Source organism: Microtus pennsylvanicus, chromosome 7 (genome assembly GCF_037038515.1).
Source record: "Microtus pennsylvanicus isolate mMicPen1 chromosome 7, mMicPen1.hap1, whole genome shotgun sequence".
Taxonomy (NCBI): Eukaryota; Metazoa; Chordata; class Mammalia; order Rodentia; family Cricetidae; genus Microtus; species Microtus pennsylvanicus.
Window position 1 is genome coordinate 24,655,519 of NC_134585.1, and position 22,486 is coordinate 24,678,004.

The 22,486-nt window shown below is 43.9% G+C and overlaps 1 protein-coding gene across 1 annotated transcript in view; it reads right to left on the bottom strand.

Annotated features, from left to right (window-relative positions):
- Positions 1-22,486, bottom strand: part of Sh3rf3 (SH3 domain containing ring finger 3) — a 264,667-nt gene that overhangs the window by 101,795 nt on the left and 140,386 nt on the right. Inside the window, exon 2 of the mRNA XM_075980221.1 lies at positions 7,020-7,295. Within this exon, the coding sequence (XP_075836336.1) occupies positions 7,020-7,295 (276 nt within the window). The remainder of the gene's footprint in view (positions 1-7,019; positions 7,296-22,486) is intronic.

The window sequence follows — 22,486 nt, forward strand, 5'->3', positions numbered from 1 at the left end:
TTCCCTAGCCCAGGCTTCCCTAGCCCAGGTTCCCAGGCTGCCAGGGCACGCCGTCCTTGGATGTGACTTTGCAGGTACAGTTTGGAAAGGGGCATGGGAGTGCCCCCTTGGCAGTGCTGGAGAACACAGGACACAGGCACCTGATATTCGAGTCTCTAAATGAATCACATTGCAACAGCAGGCGTGGAGCCCCTGGGGGCAGTTTCTGAAGGATCACGAACCCCAGTCTCCTCTCTACTGTAGTTAAGGGTGTCCAAAGAAGAGGTAACAAGTCAGAGCCCAGAGAAACCAGAACTATTCAGCTTCCAAGGATGACCGTGGCCCCACCCCCAAATGCAGCCCTACTGAACCCTGCCCTGCCAGTCAGTCAGCTGCAGACATTGCCTCAAAGCACTCTGTCAAGAAATAGGGGACATTAAAAAGGCAGAAGCCCAGAAGCTTCTCAGCCTTTTTTTTTTTTCTGTAGAAATGACACGGAACTGTGCCTCTGGTCATTCCTGTGTTCATACAGAGGCTCTTAATGGCGTCATTGGCTGCCACCGACCCCTACAGAGCTGGCTGGCTCTGCAGCCCCAGCTCTGACTGACATCTTAGATCATCTGTCCCAACTCAACCACTGCCAATGGCCATGACTCTTCAGAGAGAGGCAGAGACAGACCTCTCCCTGCCCAGCACAGAGCTGGCTTCTCTCACACACCTCACAGCTGACACATCTGGAAAGTAATGAAAAAGGCTAAAGAGACCCGGTGAGAAGACGCGAACACTGCCGACAGCCAGACCTGCTCTCTCCACGCATGCGCACAACACTCTAGCTTCACTATTGTCTATGTTTCCGCATCTCTCCCCTCTGCATGCCCCGCACTCTTGCATGCTTAGAACGGGAAGTAAGCAATGTTGGCCAGGCCTCAGGGAGAGGACGGTACTATATTATACGCGCCTACATCTAAGGAGGAGAAAGGTAGGGTAAAAAGATGGAGTCCCAAGCATAGGCACACCATCAGGAGTGAGGCAGATCAAAAGGGAAGTATCTAAAGAGCAAGCAGAGGGCGGAGCTGCAAATAGTTGAGGAAGGGCACCGAGCTGGGGGGATAGCTAGATGTACCAGGCCAGGGAGTGCGAGGCCTGCTGAAGACAGAAATAACCAGGTGTAGGGTAAGCAAGGGCTGGGAGTGGATTGAGGGCTGAGAAGGCATAGTTCTGGGTCAGAAAGAGCGCTGGAGACAGCGTGGGCTCTGATACTGACCAGAGGGGAAATGAGAAGCCCCTGAGCAGAGTGTCACTGACGGGTTCCAAGCGGCGCACTGGTGATAGGACTTTGAAAGGTCACTGCATGCATCCATGGTAAACACGCGTGGGCACCTGCAGAGAGCCATGCTGCCAAGGCCAGCGCGCAGGGATGTCTGAGGGAGACGGGCATGTTGTGTATTTATCAGATTTGCCTATAAAACTTCAAATGGGACTAGGCAAAGCAGAGCCACCACTTGCTTTTCACTTCAATTATGTAGTTGTTGACCCTTTTGTTTCTCTGAACCCCACCTTGAGAACAAAAGAAGGGCTGGGCAAGGCAAGGGCATTGTAAGCTCATGCCCTTTTCTGGAGCCCTTAGTATCTTATTTAGAATCCCTTTGCGAGGGGTGGGAACAGAGGAATCTAGAAGAAGGTCAGGAAGAGAGCTGAGCCCTACTTCTAGCTTTCTTGAGAACTTTTCCAAGTAAAGTAGCCAAGTGGGGTGCTCAAAAGGGGGTGATTGAGGGCCCCAGCTCTCTTTGGGTTTCTCCTGCTTTGGGTCATGTGCCTGAGAATACAAGCCCTGAAAACATATATCCCTACCTCAGGAGGCAGTGGAGATGATTCCAACATCTCAAGAACTTGTACATTGGAAACTCAAGAAGCATTTTCTGAGTTTTATAATTGAATAGGATTAAGAGAATGGTAGCAAGCTGTCAAAACCCTAATGAAACTCAGCACCCTCTCTTACGCCCAAAACGCACCTCTGTCTTGAGAGCCGTAACCCCTCCTGCTACTGCGTACCTCAGCTGACTGGTGCTCATGGCTTTTGGTGTCTCTGACTTAGGATACTACAGCATCTTTGCACAAGGACTTTCAATTCTTGAATCCCATGGGAGACCTCCGGATATGACTCCTGAAATACTGCAATGCCCATCATATTTCTAGCCCCTCTGTGCCTCATCCCAGTCCTCCAAAGAACAAAGATGTAGTGGCATTTCATTTGTATTTTAATAAATAAAGCTTGCCTGAGGATCAGAAGAGTAAAACAGCCACACTGGCCAGCCTTACAGACTAGGCAGCAATGACACACACCTTTAATCCCAGAAGCCACACTAGCTTGCCATAGAAACGAGGCAGTACTGGTGCACGCCTTTAATCCCAGAACTAGAGAGGAATATAAAATGGGAGGAGACAGCTCTCAGGCTCAGGCTCATTCTGAGATTCCTGGAGGCGGGATCACCACTTTGGACTGAGGTAGAGGTAAGAGCCAGTCGCTCAATGTTTTACTTTTTAGACCTTCAGGTTGAACCTCAATTTCTGTCTTTGGGTTTTTATTAATTGTGCTTCATATGGCTCCCAACCTGGGGTGTCATTTGTAAACTGAGACAACCTTCTGTCAAAAGCCCTTTTCCCAATAACCTACTTCCTCCATCTGGGCCTCACCTGATAAATGGCTGACATCTTCCCCAGATAGCATCACCACTTGGGACCAAGGATTCAAACACAAGACTGTGGAGGGCATCTGATACCCAAACTATAATGCTTCCTTTTAAAGCACACTACTGGAGTGGCATTTGAAAAGTTGCAAGGCGGTTGGATCAAAGCCTCATTTTTACCTGCAGAATTATCTTTTGAATGGGTAGTATTAAAACAGCATCAAGTCATTCTAAAACCAATCTGCTCGAAAAAGAGAATAATGACCTTTGGTCATAGAGCTTTAGAAAGCGTTTTTTTTTTTTTATCAGTTTCCTGTCGCTTTGTTTCCCCAAAGCTGGGAATATGCAAATACAAAGACTGAAGGCAAGAAAGAAGGCATGCTGAACCTGCCAGAGGCTCTGGTGCTTCGTGGGGGGCTCCACTCTTGTGTTCCCTTAGTCCAAAGGCTGGGCTTACGGGAGAGACCAGGTGTCGATAGAGGCCTGAGAACTAACTGGACACACGGCTTTAGAATAACACTAACTTGCCGGGCGATGGTGGCGCACGCCTTTAATCCCAGCACTCGGGAGGCAGAGGCAGGCGGATCTCTGTGAGTTCGAGACCAGCCTGGTCTACAGAGCTAGTTCCAGGACAGGCTCCAAAGCCACAGAGAAACCCTGTCTCGAAAAAGCAAAAAAAAAAAAAAAAAAAAAAAAAAAAAAAAAAAAAAAAACACTAACTTGCTGGTTCCCAGAAGCTCAGCTTCAGGTCCAACTATCAGTCCCGACTCTGTGGGACTGTGTCTCAGTGGCACTGCAGACATTGTCCAAGTCCAGCCAGGAAGCATGGAACCCAACAGAGAGCTCCAAGAAGATGCTCATGTCCTCTGGGACCCAGATGTGGAGAGGGTGAGAAGTGAGAGGAGCATACAAAAACAAAAACAAAAACGCGGAACTTTGCTCCTTGGAGGAGAGGGTGGGGGTGTTGATGATATGGGTATGATATGGTAGGTGTCACAGTGCTTTGGGAATCATACTCAGAGGCCTCCCATTTATAGGAACCCACAGGATTCAAGAAAAGAAAGTCCTTTGTGCAAAGATGGTGCAATATGATACTTCCAGCAGAATGCCATGAGAACAGCTGCTACCCTCAGTGACAGCAGAGCCCTGGACCCTGTCACAGCTGGTCCAGGTCTCCCTCTAAGGAGCCTCAAATACCAAACCTACATCAGGGACATAGTGAGGGCAACAGCCACGCATCCTATACATGCCGGTCACAGAATGAATCCAAGGCCAACTGGGCTCTAATTTGCCCCTCGAGGACTAACGTACACTTTCTCTGGAAACACGGAATAGTTCTGTCATTGACTACACTGGAGTCTTCATGCCTTGTCTCATCTTTTTCCTCACAGGGCGACACCATGCCACTTCCCTTGAGGCAGTCTTTGGCTACGCTCATTTCTCTAGACTAGTAAGTGCCTGTTTCCCAAGCCCAGATTCCAGGAGGAGCCAGACCTCTGTCCCTGAACACAGGATAGTGTGTACTTTTTGTGTGGAATAAATAGACAAATATCCAATCCACTTGCTCTCGTCCAGGGATTCTGGTCTTTACTGGCAGTGAGTGCTACAGGCAGAGGCACCCAGAATGGAAACGGAAGTTAAGAGAGTCTGCCATCATACAGGGAGAAGCTGGCCTGCCAGGGAACACCCTGGGCTTTACACTCTACTGAGCGAGCTGTCCTGAGGAGCTTCCTGTGTGCCCACAAGGAGAGTCTCTGACTCTATTGATTCTGCTGTTGCTGCCAATAGAGCTAAAAGTCATTTAGAGCCTGTTGTCTCAGCAAGGATGTAAGAAGCTACAAGTGCCGGCGCGGAGAGCATGGGCACCCACACTGGAGTGGAGTTGCTCAGGGTAGGCTCTCCAAAGCTGAGAAGCCTGCCAGGTGCCCTGGGAAGGCTCCAGAGGCTTCAGACTGAGAAAACGAAAAGAGAGGGAGCCAGTGAAGGAGACCAGGGCCGGCTTCCCCAGGAGCTAAGAGAGCTAAGGAAAGGAATTAGCATCTCAACGCCCTGATGAAAGGGAGAAAGAAAGCATTGGTTCCCAGAACGGAAACTAGATTAGTCACTGTCAGGCGAACAACAGAATGAGACCTAAACAGCAGCCTGGCACAGGGACCATCAACTTTTCTCAGAAAATGGTGTGCAAGGTAGTCGCGAAGCTGGTGGAGAGCCGCAGTGCCACAGCCAAGCTCTGTACCGGCAGATGAAGAGGGGGTGGGCGGGCGTGGAGAAGAGTGGCAATCTCCAGGCACTGTTTCTTCAAGCCAGATACTGAGAATTCCAGTTCTGTTGTTTACAGCCTTGGAGGGAGAAGGTGGGAGAAGGAGAGGAAGGAGGAAGGAGCTAGGAGAGAGGACCCTAGAGGAAATGACACAAGGCTCCACCTGCTTTCCTGGCAATCTCCAAACGTAACAACAAGAACAAGAACTGGTCTGCTACCTGGCACCAATGAGTAATCACAGGAACTCCAGAAAGACCACAAACCTGACTCAGCGCTTCACTGGCTCCACAGTGAGTGTTTGCTTAGTGACCAGGTCCTCAGGCTAGGTACTTCAAAAGATTCTCCATGCCAGGCTGGAGAGACAGCTCTGTGGTTAACAGCACTGGCTGCTCTTCCAAAGGCCCTGGGTTCAATTCCCAGCAACCACATGGCAGCTCATAACTATCTGTAACTCACTCCAGATCCATGGACCCCTCTTCTGGCCTCTGTGGGCATCATGCAGGTACATGGCGCACAGACATACATGAATGCAATACATTATACTCATAAAATTATAATTATCTATAGTAATAATAATAAAAGAGATTCTCCATGCCTAGTTGATTCAGCTGTTGCCCTACAGGAGAGATGTGATATTGGCTTTGGGCCCAGATAGGACAACTTTATTGGATGAACTGAGGGTCAGTCTGCAATAGTTCTACAAAGATCCCTTGAGTCCTGGGAAAACACAACTCCCTTGTGTGTGTGTGTGTGTGTGTGTGTGTGTGTGTGTGTGTGTGTGTGTGTGTATTCAATACTTAAAACTCAACTCCTCTTTATATATTAAATATTTAAAACCTTAAAATGATGACTGCTACTGAGGCTAACAGCCCGCCTATCTCAAGAGTCAGTACCAGTGCTGGCCAGAACTATGCATTAGTGGGCTGTGTCATCTCATACCATTCCCCAGTGAGAATCCACACAAAACAAATGTCAGTGCAAACAACACAGCTCTTGCCTTGAAGAGAATGAGATATGGTTTATTCTGCAGTCATTCTGAATGACTAGAACCTGGGAAACCCCCAAGCCATGTTCTATCATGGGAAGTCTGTAGTGATATTTTGTTTGTGTTTTAACAAATAAATCTTGCCTGAAGATCAGAGTGTAGAGCTAAGACGCTAGAGGCCAGGTGGTGGTGACTCATACCTTTAATTCCAGTACTTGGGAGTCTATGCCTTTAATGCCAGCACTAGGGAGGTGGAGATAGGAGGGATATGACTGGGTGGAGAGAGGAAGATAAGGCAGGAGGAGGTAAGAGCTCAGCGCAGTCTGAGGTTTGGTGGAGATAGCTGCAGTCTGAGCAAGCAGCCTGGAGATGCAGTGTAAAGCAGTCAGTCAGAGGACAGCATTGCCCGCCTGTTTGGTCTGAGCATCAGTAGAGGTCAAAGGTCTCTCTAGCGACTGACTACTCTGCTTCTCTGATCTCTCAGCTTTCACCCCCTAAAGATCTGACTCTGGTTTGTTTTTATTAAGAACAATTAGAATGTGTGCTACAAAAGTCATTTCATGAAGTTATATAGCTTTACAGAACAAAGAAAGTCATAATCAAGGCAAGTTTAGAATACCAATGGCGGGTGCATCATGGAGGTGGTTATACCAAGATGGGGGAGGGAGCTTGTCTGTAGCCCTAAGAATCGATGTGGTGACATTCTTAGCCTTTGGGCTGGTGGAAGCCAGTAGTCTGCTAAGTTAATAGATTCAAAAAGGAGTCCATCTGTCAGTCACAGGAGGCTAGATCTGACACCGAGCAGTCAAAAATGACTGTTGGGGGCGGGGATAATGCCAGCCTAAGAAAAGGTAATTGTCTCTGGACCTGCAACAATCCAGTCTCTCCACACTCTGCAGACATGGCTTCTTCTTAGGAGTTCTCATTCACACAAACAAAATCAACAACAAAACATTCAAGTCCATGAAGCACACCCCCACAGAGGCACAGGAAGGGAGGGTGGTCATTTGCTCAAGGCCTAGCAGAGAAGTCAGGCTCTAAACCTAAACACAGACTCTTGGTTCAAAAGACATCGGTAGACATAGGCCAACCACGGGGCTCACCTTACCTTAGTAAAGGTCAGACAATCTTTGTCTTGGTCTCTGTCCTTCATCTCAAAATCATACAGGGCTTTGCCCTGGGGCAGAGCCTGTGGCAAGGGCCTGACACACTGGATGTAGCTGGCTGGGAGGAAGCCATGAGTCCCCTGCAGCTCCCCGTGGTACCAGTTCTCATCCACCTTACGCCGCAGGATGATGATGTCCCCTTTGTTGAACTTGAGGTCACCAGGTTCTTTCCCCTCATAGCTGTAGAGGGCCTTGCCATAGGGAAGCTGGGATAGATTCTGAAACAGAAAACAACAGGTGGTTACTTGGAATGGCTCTCCCTAACACCTGAGAAATTTGACCTTGGAAGTATGGGTTCAATGGTCATTGTATGTCTTATATATATAAACAACATTCGCAGACCAGAAACCATCCTAAAGGAACAGTCTAACACGGGAACACATAAGTTCTCTGACCTCAGAAAAGCAAGAGAGTCCATATAATAGCAAAGTTCTCAACCCTAAACATGGGGACCAAGTACAGTCCAACTTTCTATAGAGACCACTGCACTGCACTGCACTGCACGGAAAAGGCTCTAAAGGAAGTAATGAATTATTATCTGTCAAAGATAAGGATATAGGCACAAAAGGAGACAACTAGTTCAGAGCAAGCTGGGCAGCCAATATCTCACTCACTGTGTGTGCCTGCCTCTCCACGGACCGGTGGCACATACTCACCCAGCCCAGATGAGATTCCTGGTGGAGGAATGCAGAGGCCACTCCACCTCTAGTCCCAAGTCACACACCTCCCCACTCCCCATCCCATGCAAGCTTTCCCTTCACACAACAATCGGGTCCAGAGGACAGGACCCCTCCAAGAATATCTCAGCCTGGTCTTGTGCAGTCAGGAGGTGTTCCGTCATCCTGTCAATGTCTGTGAACTTATTTGAATATCATTTGCTACTGTGGACTCAGACAGCAGCCACAGTTACAGCCCAAACAAAATCTTTGCCTCCCCTCTCATGGCAGCCAGGATTTTCTCAGTTCTAAATCGATCAGGTTTTACTGTCCCGCTCCTTCTACTTTCCTAACTGGCCCTCATTGGTCAATTCTGGCCAGCTACCTAAGTGTCTCTTGCTTTTCTTTCCTGGTGGTCCACACTTGTTCAGTGATCCATTTTGTGCCCGAGGAAAGCCTTGTCATTGTCCCCGAGTCAATGTCCAGCAATTCCCTACGAGAAGTGGCATTTTTCTCACAAGGGCTGCCTGAGCCAAGGGTTCTGTAGTATTCGAATCAATCAATAGCTGTACAAAGCGCAAAGCCGCAGGACATCAAAAAGTCTTTGTAGAGGGTTTAATAGCACATTGCAAATCAATCACTCTACATTTATGTCTTGGAGGTGTCTGATGACAGCATTTAAGAGAAACCTGCTGGCAGATTGACAAACAACCCCCACTAGCCAATTAAACAGTAACACCAGAGAACTTTTCATTACACAACTCATTCTGGATGGCTTTGTGGTCTAAGTACAATAGACTGTACCAGGCCCAGACTTTAGAGAGCACAGGCGAAAGGCAATTTGCAATCCAATACTTTGCTTAGGAAAGACTAAAGAGGTAGCTGGCTGTGGGCCATCAGAAAAACCCCAGGGCCATATAATGGCCAGCCGGTCCCTGGCCCATGGCTTTTCCATGAGGAACAATTTGTCTCAAGATTTTTGGTTGCCACACTGAGGAGGGGTGCGGGTGGCATCTAAGGAGCAGAGCTGGGGATGCTGCCAAGTACCCCCCAATTCATAGCACATTCCCCAATAACCACGAATTTACCAAGCTCAGGATGTCAGTAGGTTGGGAAACCCATCTCCACCCCGCTAGCTAGTTTACAAAATGATGATGTTTCTCCTTTTTCAACTCAGCTTGCTGCCACATTAAAAGTCAAATAATGACGGGAATGCCATGGCAGAAATATTTTCACTATTGACTATATGGCCACACTTGGAATTTAACTCAGAAAATGGGTTTAAGAGGCAGTAAGAAAATAACACATTCTGTTCACAAAGCACCTCTACTAGGTACCCAAAGAATCATCTCTTGACATGGACTGGCATTGTGTGCACTCCCTTTGCTAGACACATCTCTTGAAGATGTGTGTGTGCTTGAAGCAGTAATCTTAGAGACATGCATGGTTTTGGTGACTGTTTGGAAGCATCTGCTACCACTGACCACAGCGTGAGTAGTATAGACCATGCTAAACCTACATCATTGCTGTCTCCTTCAAAGATCTCACTCCAGTGAACATGGAGTCCTCCCCTAGCTGCCTCTGCTTAGAAAGGACTTGGCTTTTTCTAGACAGGCCAACACAGGGACCATTTCAAGTCCCACCTTCACTATTGGCAACCATGACACTGGATCCCAGTTTAGCTGGGAGGGTGGGGATACAGTGTCAGGGAAACTTCTAGGTGTCAGTTTGACTGGACTGCAGAATCCTACCCAGACCAGGGCCCCCCAAGTTACCTACTTACTGGTCCTGAAAGGCATCCATCCACCCTGAGCCTCAGAGGACTCTGGGTTTTATCAATTCTCTACATGGCTGACAGTCCCACACATATGTGGGCCACAGACTACTCATCACCATGGTTACAGGCCAAATTCTACTTGCCTCAGTGTCTCAAACTCTCAAATCTACCCATACTTCCCTAACAGGCCAAAGCATACTTCCACGCCCATGACGACCAGAAGATTTCCTATCAGTGCAGCTACTTTTTTGGAATGCAGATTCTAGATGTCCCACAAAGCTCTCTCTGTCCCTTTAGCTCTAATTCCTATAGTCCTCATCCTTATCATGCAAACGCCATCTAACTGTGCCCATCCTTCCCCGAACACGGTCTTCTTCCTTAAAGCTTGCTAATCTACTGCTAGACTCTTGGATCTTCCCCCTACCTACCTCTCCTCTTTTCTCAATGTACTCTACTATGCTGGCTGCACAGGTGTAAATCAGAGTCTACCCTGCAAATTCCAGTGGCTTTTTACTGTGCCAAGGGATCCAAATTCCATGGCACAGGAGCAAATGCATACTTTCCTAGCCATCAGGGGTAACATGACTGATGTGGGACGTGATGTATGCTGTGAAGATGTTTTATTCCCATTGGTTAAAAAAGAAGCTACTTTCGGCCAATGGCTTAACAGAGTAAAGCCAGGCTGAAAGAGATATATAGAGAGAGTAGGTGGAGTCAGGGAGAAGCCATATAGCCACCACCAGAGACAGATGCGCTGGAATCTTGCAGGTAAGCCACAAATAGCCATGTGGCAATATACAGATTAATAGAAATGGGTTCATTTAAGATATATAAGTTAGCCAGAAATACACTTAAGTTATTGGCCAAACAGTATTACATATAATATAGTTTCTATGTGATTATTTAGAGTCAGAGTGGCCAGGAATGAACAAATGAACAACCTCTGACTACACATGACAACTCCCAAAGAGGATACACAACCTGTGAAATTTCTGGGCTCTGCTGACACAGCTCCACACCACCTCTTTCCCCTCCCAGATCCACAGCACTGGCACTGGGCTCCTATGCCTGGAAGCTTCCTGTCTGCCGCATTAACAGAGCTGTGCTATATCTACCCAAACAACCAGGACCCAAGAGAAGCCTGAGAGACAATTCACCATCTTTGTGCTGTTAGTTCAAAGGAACTCAGGGTGATCCTGAGTCAGGCCTGTGTCTCTGCTGCAGCTGATAAGTAAGGAAAAAGAAGTAGGGGAAGGCAGGGGGTAGAGAAGGTCAGCGCTCACTCCTGTACCCCTGACCGTCATGAGGATCTAATAGAACACAATCTATAGAAGTAACAGACACACACACACACACACAGAGAGAGAGACAGAGACAGAGACAGAGACAGAAACACAGAGTCAGAAATGATGTTGAAGGAAGTTTGGCAGGAGCAGAAGAGCCAGAAACCAGCACTCCCTGTTAAAAGATGCTCAAAAATGTGACTCAAGGCACTTCCTACAGTCTTTGATCTTTAAAGCTCATTGTAAGGTTAACTAATTAGTTCATGGCTGGTCCTAGGGGAAAGTGAGTATGACTGGGGAGGGAAGGGGGAGCAGGAATGAGACTCCTGCAAATCTCACTGTGGCAACCCATCCAACTCCCAGGTTCCCGCTGCCTGTGTTCCAGCCACAGCCATTTGCCTCATTTCCAGAGACAACCTCTCTCACAGGGAGGGTGTTCCCCTTAGGAGGAATTGAGTTCAAACACTACCAGGAAGCCACCATTAAGGCATTAAAGAAAAAGAAATAAAAGGAAAGGGGAAGAAATATATCTGGGAAGCCTACAGAATAATTAACACCAGCTACCCTGCAAGGCATTAATAATAATTAAAACTTATAATGTCAATTTCATGGCTCATTACTCAGATGAGACACGCAGATCTTCCTCTGGGCTTAATGTCCTACCCCACGGAGACTGGGTTCTTACATATGCATAGCTGCGCTCTCCAGCTTCTAAAGCATCAAATTCAGCAGTTTGCTTTGACAAATGAGATTCCATTAGACCTCCAACTTTGCAGGGTCCCTCATGCATCCCTGGGCCACAGGGTCACCACGTCCTGAAGCAAAGTGGATGAGCACTCATAGATGGCTCCTGCACCACAAGAGCCCCAGAAAGCCAGAGTGAAGTACGGGAATCAAGACCTCCTCCATCGTTAAGACTCTTTGCATTCAGGGTCTTTCACTCGGCGCTTGCTACTTGGGGTTCTAACACCCTGTTAGCAATGGCTATGGGTCCCAACGTTATAGACAGTTGGCCCGTTTTTGTCCTTCGTCCCTGGCCTGGTAAAAGGTCACAGGATCAAGATATTAACTGAATAACTATGTAAAAGTTACCAGAATCAAAATGGAATCACTTTTTCCAAACCCTAGATATAAGTAAGTACATAAATAAATGAAGCAAGCCAAAAGGTTACTAACAAGGGGATCTTACATATTCATGCCTGTTACCCCAAAACAAAGACTTCCAGGACCACAAGTACTGCAACTTTACACACACACACACACACACACACACACACACAGAGGGGCGGGGAGAGACAGACAGACAGACACACACACATACAGAGAGGGACGGGGAGAGACAGACAGACAGATACACACACACACACACACACAGAGGGGCGGGGAGAGACAGACACACACACACACACACACACACACACACACTTACTTCTGCTTGAAACACAGACCAATGAAAGTGTAATATGTTCAACCTTGGGCCAGTGGTACTTTTGTTATCGATTTATCAATTTTTTTTTAAATCAAGGGTCAATCCTTCCCCAGAGTTAACAAGGTGAGTCTGCCTAGTCTTCCCCTCATGTACCCTTCCTCAAACCTCAGGTCTGGTCCAGACCTCATGTCCAGTACATCAGCCTGCCTCTGGTCACTCTTGTCCGCACAGCACCCAATTTCTAACGTTTCTCCCTGACTGTCCACAACTTACATGCTCATCCCAAGCCACATCCACAGTCTTCACTCAACCAGATCCTGTATACACTTCTCCAGAGACTACTCAGGAGGGTCTACATGATCCTCCTCTGCAGATACCCACATCAAACCCTAGATCTACCCAAATTTCAGGATAGGAACAGGATGCACATCCTACACACCAGGGCAGCTCACTGTGTTCACCTGACTTCATATATCCTATTTTTAGGCCTAACCAGACCTGTACACAACCTGTGTTCTGCCCTGACCTACTCGGTCTATAACAAAGGAAGTCCACATGCCCAGGTCTCACTGCAAGTATATAAACACTATTAAAGATCAAGGCAGTAGCTACCCTCCCAAATCCACCAGTCCTATAGAAATGTTCACCATTGAGAATTATCTAGATGAAGCCCACAAAATAGAATTTAAAAGAACAATCATAAATGTCATCAAATAATTCAAGGAGTTTAAAGAAGACACAAAGAAACAGCTCAATAAATTAAAAGAGATGGACTTAAAGAGAATAAATACCTGAGCAATGCCAAAGGAAACATAAATATAAGGCTGATGAAAATGGAATATAAAGATTTGAAAATAGAATGCAATAAAGAGATAAACACAATGAAGAGGACTCAAGAGAAAATGAAGATGGGAATGAAAAACCCAACAACCCAGACAGAAAAGCTAAGAGAGAGCCCGACAGGTAGAATGAGTCAAGCAGATGATAGGATAGTGGTGCCCAGGACAAAGCAGATAACATACAGGATCCAGCATAAATAAGCAAAGAATATGAAATTTAAAAAACAAAATGGGAAACACATATGAAATGTGAAACACCAAAATTTAAACCATAAAAATATGAGCAAGAAGAATAAGCTAGAACATCAATAAGATCATAGAAGACCACTTCCCCCCAAATAAGGAAGGACATAGCCACACAAAAACAAGAAGTACGCAGAACACAAAAAGAGGAGACCAGAAAAGAAACTCCCAAATGGCACATTATAGTTAAAACATTAAATATACAGAACAAAGAAAGAGGACTGAAAGCTAAGAGAGAAAAAACAAACAAACAAAAAAACACACACATTACATATAAAGGAAAACATCGGATTAATAGCTGATTTCTCAATGGAAAGTTTGAAAGCCAGAGGAGCCTGGAGCAATGCATTCCAAACCCTAAAACCCACAGTGACCAGCCCAGATTAATGTGCCCACCAAAACTGTCCCCCACAGTTGAAGGAGAAAGAAAAACTTCCCATGATGTAAGCAGCCTAAAAATATTATATCTAAGAGCTAAAAAAATACAAGCAGCAATATTTTGGAGTAAAGAAAGGAAAGAACAGAGAGAGACTAAGGAAAGAGAACAAACATAATCAAAATTACTCAAACAGAAAGCAACACTTCACAAATAACAACACCAGACTCAACAATACAATGATCCCAATCAACACAAACCTTTCAATATTAAATCTTTAAATATTAATGGGTCCCCTTTCTTCCCCCAGAAGACACTGGATGACTGAATAAATCAAGACACAAACATGCTCTGTTGTCTACGAGAAACCCATCTTAGCCTTAAAGGTAAGTACTGCCTTAGATCGCAAGGATGCACAAAAGAACTCCAGTCAGAAGGGACAAGGAGTCAAGCAGGCACCACTATCCTAATATCCGACAAAATAGATTTCAAACTAAAACCAACCTGAAGAGATAAAGGACATTTCAGTCTAATTGAGGGAACAGTTAACCAAAAAAGACATTACTATTCTAAACATGTATGCACCAAACTCTGGTTTTGGTGTTTTCAAATTTCATAAAAGATGTACTTATTAAATTGAGTATATAATTAAGAATTAAAGACATAAATGACCATTCACTCATTAAGACGAGGTCATTTCAATACCTCAATTTCTCCAATAGAGAGGCCATCAGGACAAACATCTCTGTTTAGAGAAACATCAAAATTAAAGACATCATAATCAAATAGACTTCAGGATATCTATAAAATATCATATTCAAACACCAGAGAATACATGTTGTACTCAGCAGCTTGTGGAAACCTCTATAAAACAGACCACACTCTGAGTCACAAAATAAATCTTAGCAAATTCAATGACCCTGAATCAATTCAGTGTATCCACCTACCCTGATGCAATACAATTTAAAACTGACGGCAAACAAAGGTCTGGGAAGGACTCACGGAGATTAAACAGTTGATTATTGAATGATTGATGGATAAAAATGAAATCAAGAAGTACATTTTTAAAAATTTCTTGAAACTACAGAAAAAGAACACACAACCCACAGAGACCTCTGAGACCTGAAAAAGCCGTTCTACAAGGGGCAATCATAACTTCAAATGCCCACATTAAAGACACAATGAGAAAGAGCACAAAGAAGTGACTTGATGACACATCTCAACAATCTGAAAAAGCAAGAACCAGTCCACTAGATGGCAAGCAATAGTAAAAATCAGAGCTGAAATTAATAAAACAGAAGGAAAACAACGCAAAGAACCAGCAAATTGGAGATCTGGTCATGTTCTTTGAGAAGTTCAATAAGACCAACAGACCCTTTCCCTCCTACTGGAAAGAAAGAAAAGATCAAAATTAACAAAATTAGAAATGAACAGAGGAACATTACAGATCCAAATGTTGTAAGGAAATACTTAAAAAAAAAACCCAGCACTCTATTCAGTTGGAAAACCTAAAAAGGATGAATTCCTAGATTCATCCAAACCACCACCATGAAACCAATAACCTAAGCAGACCCACAAGGGAAGAAGAGCATGAAAGCAACAGAACATTTCCAACTAAAAAAACATCCAGGCCCAGATAGGTCCCAAGGAGAACCCTACCAGACTTAGAAAGAAGCTCTACAGCCAATCCTTAAACTATTTAAAAAGAAAAGAATAGAAGAGCTTCCAGACTCTTTCTATGAAGCCACTAACTAATACCCAAGTGACATAAAGACATGACTAAGAAAAGATATGGGCCAATATTTATAATGAATATAGATTTTTTTAATGCTTAATAAAATACTTGCACACCAAATGCAAACATACATCAAGATTATTCACCATGACCAAGTTGGCTTTATCCCTGAAATGCAGGCGTGGTTCAAGAAATATAAGCTAATAATGTAATAAACCACATAAATGGACTGGCTGACCAACCAACAAACAAATCAAGAAACAAAAAAAATCCTCAGTTACTTCAGCAAATGTAGAAAATGCCTTCTGATAAGAGGTAACCTACTTCACTAGAGTAAATACTATATATGAGAAACACAATCAATGCCACCCTGAACAAAAGAAAACTTAAGGCAATCCCAGGGAAATCAGGAATGATTTCAGAACCATTCATTATTCCCACTCTTTTTCAGTATTGTGCTTGAAGCACTAGATGGAGCAATAAGGCAAGAGAAGGAAATAAAAAAGATTAAAAAATAGAAAATAGGAGAAGTCAAACTGACCCTATTTGCAGATGATATTATGAATAAGAGATCCCAAAATTCTGAGAAAACCTCTAGGAACAATCAATAGTTTTACCAAAGTGGCAGGATACACTATCAGCTTGCAAAAGTCAATAGCCTTTCTATAAACCACCAACAAATAGAGAAAGAGACCATGGACACTCCTATTCGTGACAGTCTCAAAGAAAACAGTATACAGTAATAAAACTAAGGAGGTGAGAGACCTCTACAATGAAAACATTAAAAATCTCTGAAGAGATAAAGATACCAGAAAATGGAAAGACATCCCATGTTCATAGAGAAGTAGAATTATTATTATGAAAGTGACAAAACCACGCAAAGCTATTTAGATATTCAGTGCTATCCCAAAAAATTTCACCATCTCATTATTCACAAAAGTAAAAGAAAACTATCCTAAAATCCATATGGAACCACAAAAGATCCCTGATAGTCATAAACTTGTAAATGAAAATATATCACAGAGCCATGATAATAAAAACAATATAGAACTGGCCCAGAAACAGACATAGAGATCAATGGAAGAAAACACAAGACCCAAACGGGGGAACACATAACTTTGGCCATCTAATTTTTGGCAAGAATGCCAAAAATATATACTGGAGAAAAGGTAACATCTTCAACAGTGTTGGGAAAACTGAATGTGGACATATATCTTCAATGAAAGGTCTTGGAAAACTAAATGTTTACATACAGAAGGATGAAATTAGATCCACATCTATCACCTTTCACAAAAACTGACTCCAAATGGAACAAAGGCCTAAACCTGAGACAAGAAAACAAACAGTGCCTTACAAGGTGCAGGAAAAGTCTTTCTGAATAAGACCTCATTGGTCCAGGAATTGAGGCCAACAACTGATAAACCTCATAAATCTAAAAAAGGTTCTGTATAGCTAAGAAACAACTAGCTGGGTGAAGAGAAAGCCCACAGAATGGGAGAGAATCTTTGACAGATGTACATCAGACAGAGGATTAATATACAGAATACATAAGGCACTCAAAAAAAAAAGAGGAAAAAAATCAAGTGACCCATTCAAACAATGGGATTGGTACTTGGAGAGTTCTCTAAAGAAATAAAGTTCTGCCGAGAAATATCTTTTAACAATGTTCATCTTCTCTATCAGGTAGAAAAATGCAAATCAAAAGAACTTTGAGACTTCATGGTATCCAAGTCAGAATGGCAAAGAACAGAAGAGGCAGCAAATGGTGGATGGGGTTTGGAGAAAAGGGAATCCACATTAGCTGTTGTTGGCAATGCAGACTTGTCCAGCCTCTCTGTAAATCAGTGTGGACGATTATCAAAAAGTTAAAAATGAATCTCCTATGTGGTCCAGCTCTACCACTGCTCAGCACAGACCCAGAAGACTCAACCACCTACTTCTCAGATACTTGCTCAACCATGTACATTCTGTTCTGCTCACAATAGCTAGAGATAGAAACAAACTAAATATCCTTCAGAAAATTAGTAAATAATAAAAATGAGGTACATATATACTATGGAATAATATTTAGTGATAAAGAAAAACATCATGAAAGTTTTAGGTAAATTTGCAGGAATTAGAAAACGTCATATTGAGTGACAGAAAAACATATGCATCTGTGGTTCTAAGATCCAACTCTTCACATGTAAATATATAACTTGGAATAACTACAGAACTAGGCAAGTCAAAGAACATGAGGGGGTAATAGAGAGGGACCACGTGATTTCAAGGGGGAATGGAAAAACTGAGGTCATTAATTAGGAGAGGAGAGGAAGATAAAGAGGGTGGAAGGAGTGAAAAATAATAGTAAGGATGTCTGAAAAAGTCACAAGCCACCACAATATTTTCTATGCACCTAAAATTAAAAATTCCCATCTTGAGGGATGGGCTGGAGAGATGATTCAGTGGTTAAGAGCACTGGTTGTTCTTTCAGAAGATATGGGTTCAATTCCCAGCACCCACATGGCAGCTCACAACTGTCTGTAACTCCAGTTCCAGGGCACCAGATACCCTCATGCAGACATACATGCAGACAAAACACCAATACACATAAATAAAAAGTTTTTAAAAGTCCCATCTGGGATGACAATATTCCCCTCAAGAGACAGAGATTAGCTAACAAATAGCCAAACACCAATCATGAGAAGTCCCGTTTTGAGTCATTCAGGGTTGTCCAAGAGACTTCCCAAACAAGCATGATTCTTAACTACATTCTAAATATTTATCCTTATACCCATATTGTAAATGAAAGTTTCTGTCCCATCCAGGCCTGCAGTCATTCAGTTCCAAATAAACACGCAGAGGCTTATATTAATTATAAACTGTTTGACCTATTAGCTCAGGCTTATTACTAACTAGCTCTTACAACTTAAATTAACCCATAATTCTTGTCTATGTTTATACATGTGGCTTGGTACCTTTTCTCAATGCAGCATTCTCATCTTGCTTGTGGGTGACTCTCTGTCTTTACTCTTCCCAGAATTCCCCCGGTCTGGTCATCCTGCCTATACTTCCTGCCTGGCTACTACCAATCAGCATTTTATTAAACTAATATGAGTGATAAATCTTTACAGTGTACAAGAGCATTATCTCACAGCACCACATAAATATAGTTTTTACCCTTTATAAAAGGAACTTTTCTTGGCAACAGATGTAGACCATTATAGGAAACCATAACCAAGAACAATTTAGAGATAAGTGATTGTATAGTACCCAGCCCCAATAGATAGATCTACAACAATACTCCTACACCCAATACTCAGGGAACATCACAGAAGAGGAGGCAGAAAAATTCTAAGAGCCAGAGGAAAAGTGAGTCTTCGGTGAGATTGCGTCTCCTAGAAATAACATGGGAGTTACACACATGAAACCTCAACAATACAATTGCCTGAACAAGACCTGAGCAAGGATGACACCAACAGACAGGGTAACTCCTGGGCCCTCAACCCTAGACATGAACTGCAGATAACTGGGGATTGTGAAAGCAGGGGAGAAATCGTTTTCTCTAGGGAAGAGAACACTAACCGGTTATCTAATACCAGGAGGAAGGCCCTGATATTATAGACATATAGGTAACGTTATATGGACTTAGCATGTTATATTTATATATTTAGTAGTGTGTGTGTGTAATAATAATTGAAGAAAACAGCATGAATTTGAGAGACAGGAAGGAGGATACATGGAAAGGGTTGGTTAAAGGAAAGGGAAGAGGGGAAAATGATGTAATTAGAATTTCAAAAGCTTAAAATTATTATTAAAAAATAAGGATTGCCCTCTTTTTTGGCCATTTGGATGAAATAGTGTAAAAAGCAAAAGATTGAAAAATAGCCAAAGAGAATTGGAGTGATGTCTCATTAGTTAAGAGCACTGGCTGCTCTTCCAGAGGACTTGGGTTTGGTTTTCAGCAGCCATACTGCAGCCGACAACTGTCTGTAACTCTAGTTCCAAGGAACCTGACTCCCTCTTCTGGTCTTCACAGGTACGAGGTACTATAGGAGTTCCTACTACCGCCAGTAGCCTTTAAGTTACCTGCCCACTTGTGTGTGGCCTCATACTACATATGCCTATGTAAAGTGAGTGTCTGCCCTCTTTTTGGTGTGTGAGATTGGGTTGCTGTTCCCCATTCCAGCAGAGGATTGTGATCTGTGAGTCTACCCCTAAATAAATAACCCTCTATTATACTCAATTCTGAACTAGTGTGGGATTTCTTTTAAGTGCCCTTTATCAACGAGGCCCACACATGGTTTGCAGACACAGAAAAAAATAAAAACTATTTTTTAAAAGGACAAGAATTTTTGTAAATATCATCTTGCATGGTTCTCATTTTGTTTTTGAAAACTTCTCATGGCCTCAGTTCCCTTGTTCTATGCCTATAATTTTCTACAGCACACATTCCCATCACAAAGCTCCGTTATTCCTAGGTAAGTATCAACCATTGTGTAGAAAAATCTCTCTATGGTTATTATGTAGACTAGAAAATCTGTGGATTAGAAAACCGACTCCTCAGGATTACAACCTGGGCTCAGAGAAACTCTCCTGCCCATTATTTCCTCTACGTTGTGAAGCTCAGGACCTAAGTAGCCAAGACCTCTTGGGGAACAGTGGCTGGATATGGATGAATAGGAGAAACCCCAGTGATTGCTCAACAAGGAGCAGGGCATTCAAGCCAAAAGCTGAGTCTGAGCAAAGAAATGAAGCTGGTGGTGGGCATGGTGTCCCCTCACCACCAATCCAGTCTTGCCCACATGTGGCAGAGCTGTCCCGTGTTTCAGGAATAGAGAGCTGACTCCAGAGAAGAGCCCAGTATTCCAAACAGTCAAGCATTACAGGCCCTGTGAAAATGACAGCTAATGACCCCCAATATCCATTTCTTTCTTCTCATCTGTGAGAAGAGCCCAAGACTCATCAGACAATAGAGCTCACTCAGGCAAGAGTTCTCACTCTCCAGTCAAAATCTGCAGGCTCCACAGATACGGCGAATCTCCTGCTGCTCGGGTACATGCCATAGGAACTGACACATATTTCGTACCAGGTTTTAAAGGGACACTAATTAGAACTACCTTTGTATGGGCTAGATAGTAAATACAGCAAGGAGTGAGCATCTTTTCCCACAAGAACATTAGCCTAAAACAAGAGAGAGCTGGACATGAGAGAAACACAGTAGAGCCCAGAACCCGAGATAAAGCAATGCAGTTTAATTTCCTCGAGCTTCCGATTCCCTAGTCTTCTCGCACACAGTTTAGCCTGTATCCTGACAGAGTCAGGGACGGGAGCTCAGGTCTCCCCTTCCTCTTCCTCCTTATCTTCCTTTACAGCACTTTTTTTTCAAGTCAACATGCTTCTCTCCATTTCTCATTGAATGTGACCATCCATGTGCTCCCATGCCTTCTCCAATTTAAGAGAGGCCTGACCTGTTTGTTCATGATCCTATTTTATGTAACACCCCAGCCTCTAGTTTAGAAAGTTCACCTGTGGTGAACTGAACACAGGCTGGTCCCAGTTTGACTTCTATATCAAATTTCCATTTCTCTCATTACATTTTACCCGCCGGGCCCTGGGTTGTTGTCCCTTTCATTCTCATCTCATTGGTGCTCTTACTACCCTTGGGTGGCCAGGGCAGGCGAGGGAACTCCAGTGTGTGTATTTATTCATCTTTCTGTAGGTGGAGACTGCTCGTTTGTTTCCCCACTGCTCAGACCCGAATAAGAACACAGAAACTACATTAATTACAACACTGCTTAGCCAATGACTAGCATATTCCTAGCAAGCTCTTACATCTTAAATTAACCCATTTCTATCAATCTGTATATTGCCACTAGGCTGGCTTACCGGTACCGGCATGTTACTCCTTTGGCTACTACATGGCGTCTCTTTGACTCTGCCCCACCCCCGCTCTCCTCTCTTCTTCTGCTCCTCTCTCCAGAGGCCAGTCTCCCCTCTCCCCTTCTATCTTTTTTTCATTCCCTTTCCCCTAATAAAAACCCCTCCACGTGAGCTCTGTCGCACAGTACATTTCTCTCGTGTGCCACTTTTTTTTTTAAATTACATCTACCACATGGAGTTCACAGAGAGAAAAATTAATTCTGATTGAACATGAAAGAGTGAGATACTCAGAACTGCCTACAACCGTGTTAACCCTGGGGCTGGTGGTCCTGATTCCGGGTCACTAGTAAGAATTTGTTTCGAGTTCATAATGACATATTCAAGCTCCTGAACCCATGTCTCACTGCATGGAAAGGGGTACACTCAGTTGGAATGCTCATGTGCACACGTGTGTGCATGCACATGTACATTCCTGCATACTATAAAAGTGCCTTGCACATCATTCTGAAGTCGTTGGGAAGTGTTAGGGACCTTTCATGAAGTCCTTTGCAAGGAAGCTTTAATGGAACCCAGCTCCAGACGTTTGTTCAAATTATCTACGTAGAGTAACCGCATCAGCAGCCACACAGGTGACAAAGTCTCCCATACCTCATGTCCAGTGGTCCTAGTTTGTTTCCACTGCTGTGATACAAACCATGACCCAAAGGCAACTTGGAGAGGAAAGGGTTTATTTAGCTGATGTACCCCAATCACAGTCCATCATGAAGGGAGGACAACGCAGGAACTCAAGATGGGATCCTGGAGGCGGGAACTGAAGCAGAGGCCATGGAGAGATGCTGCTTCCTGGCTTGTTCCTCAGATTTTCTTAGTCTGCTTTCTTATAGAACCGGTGGGGAAGACACGGCCCATAGTAGCCTGAGACCTCCCCCTGCTGTGGAATATTCAACAATGTAAAGGTATGTTACATTTGCTTATGCTGCGAAATATTACTTTTACTGTGTAAAGATGTGTTGCATTTGTTTAATGATGTAAGGATGTGTGTTTAATTACATAAAGAGGTGTTGCATCTGTTTCATCTTTCCTGCCTAAGGCACCTGATTGATCTAATAAAAAGTTGAAGGGCCAATAGCTAGGCAGGAGAGGGATAGGTGGGGCAGCTGGGCAGAGAGAATAAACAGGAGGAGAAATCTAGGCTCGGGGAGAGAGAAG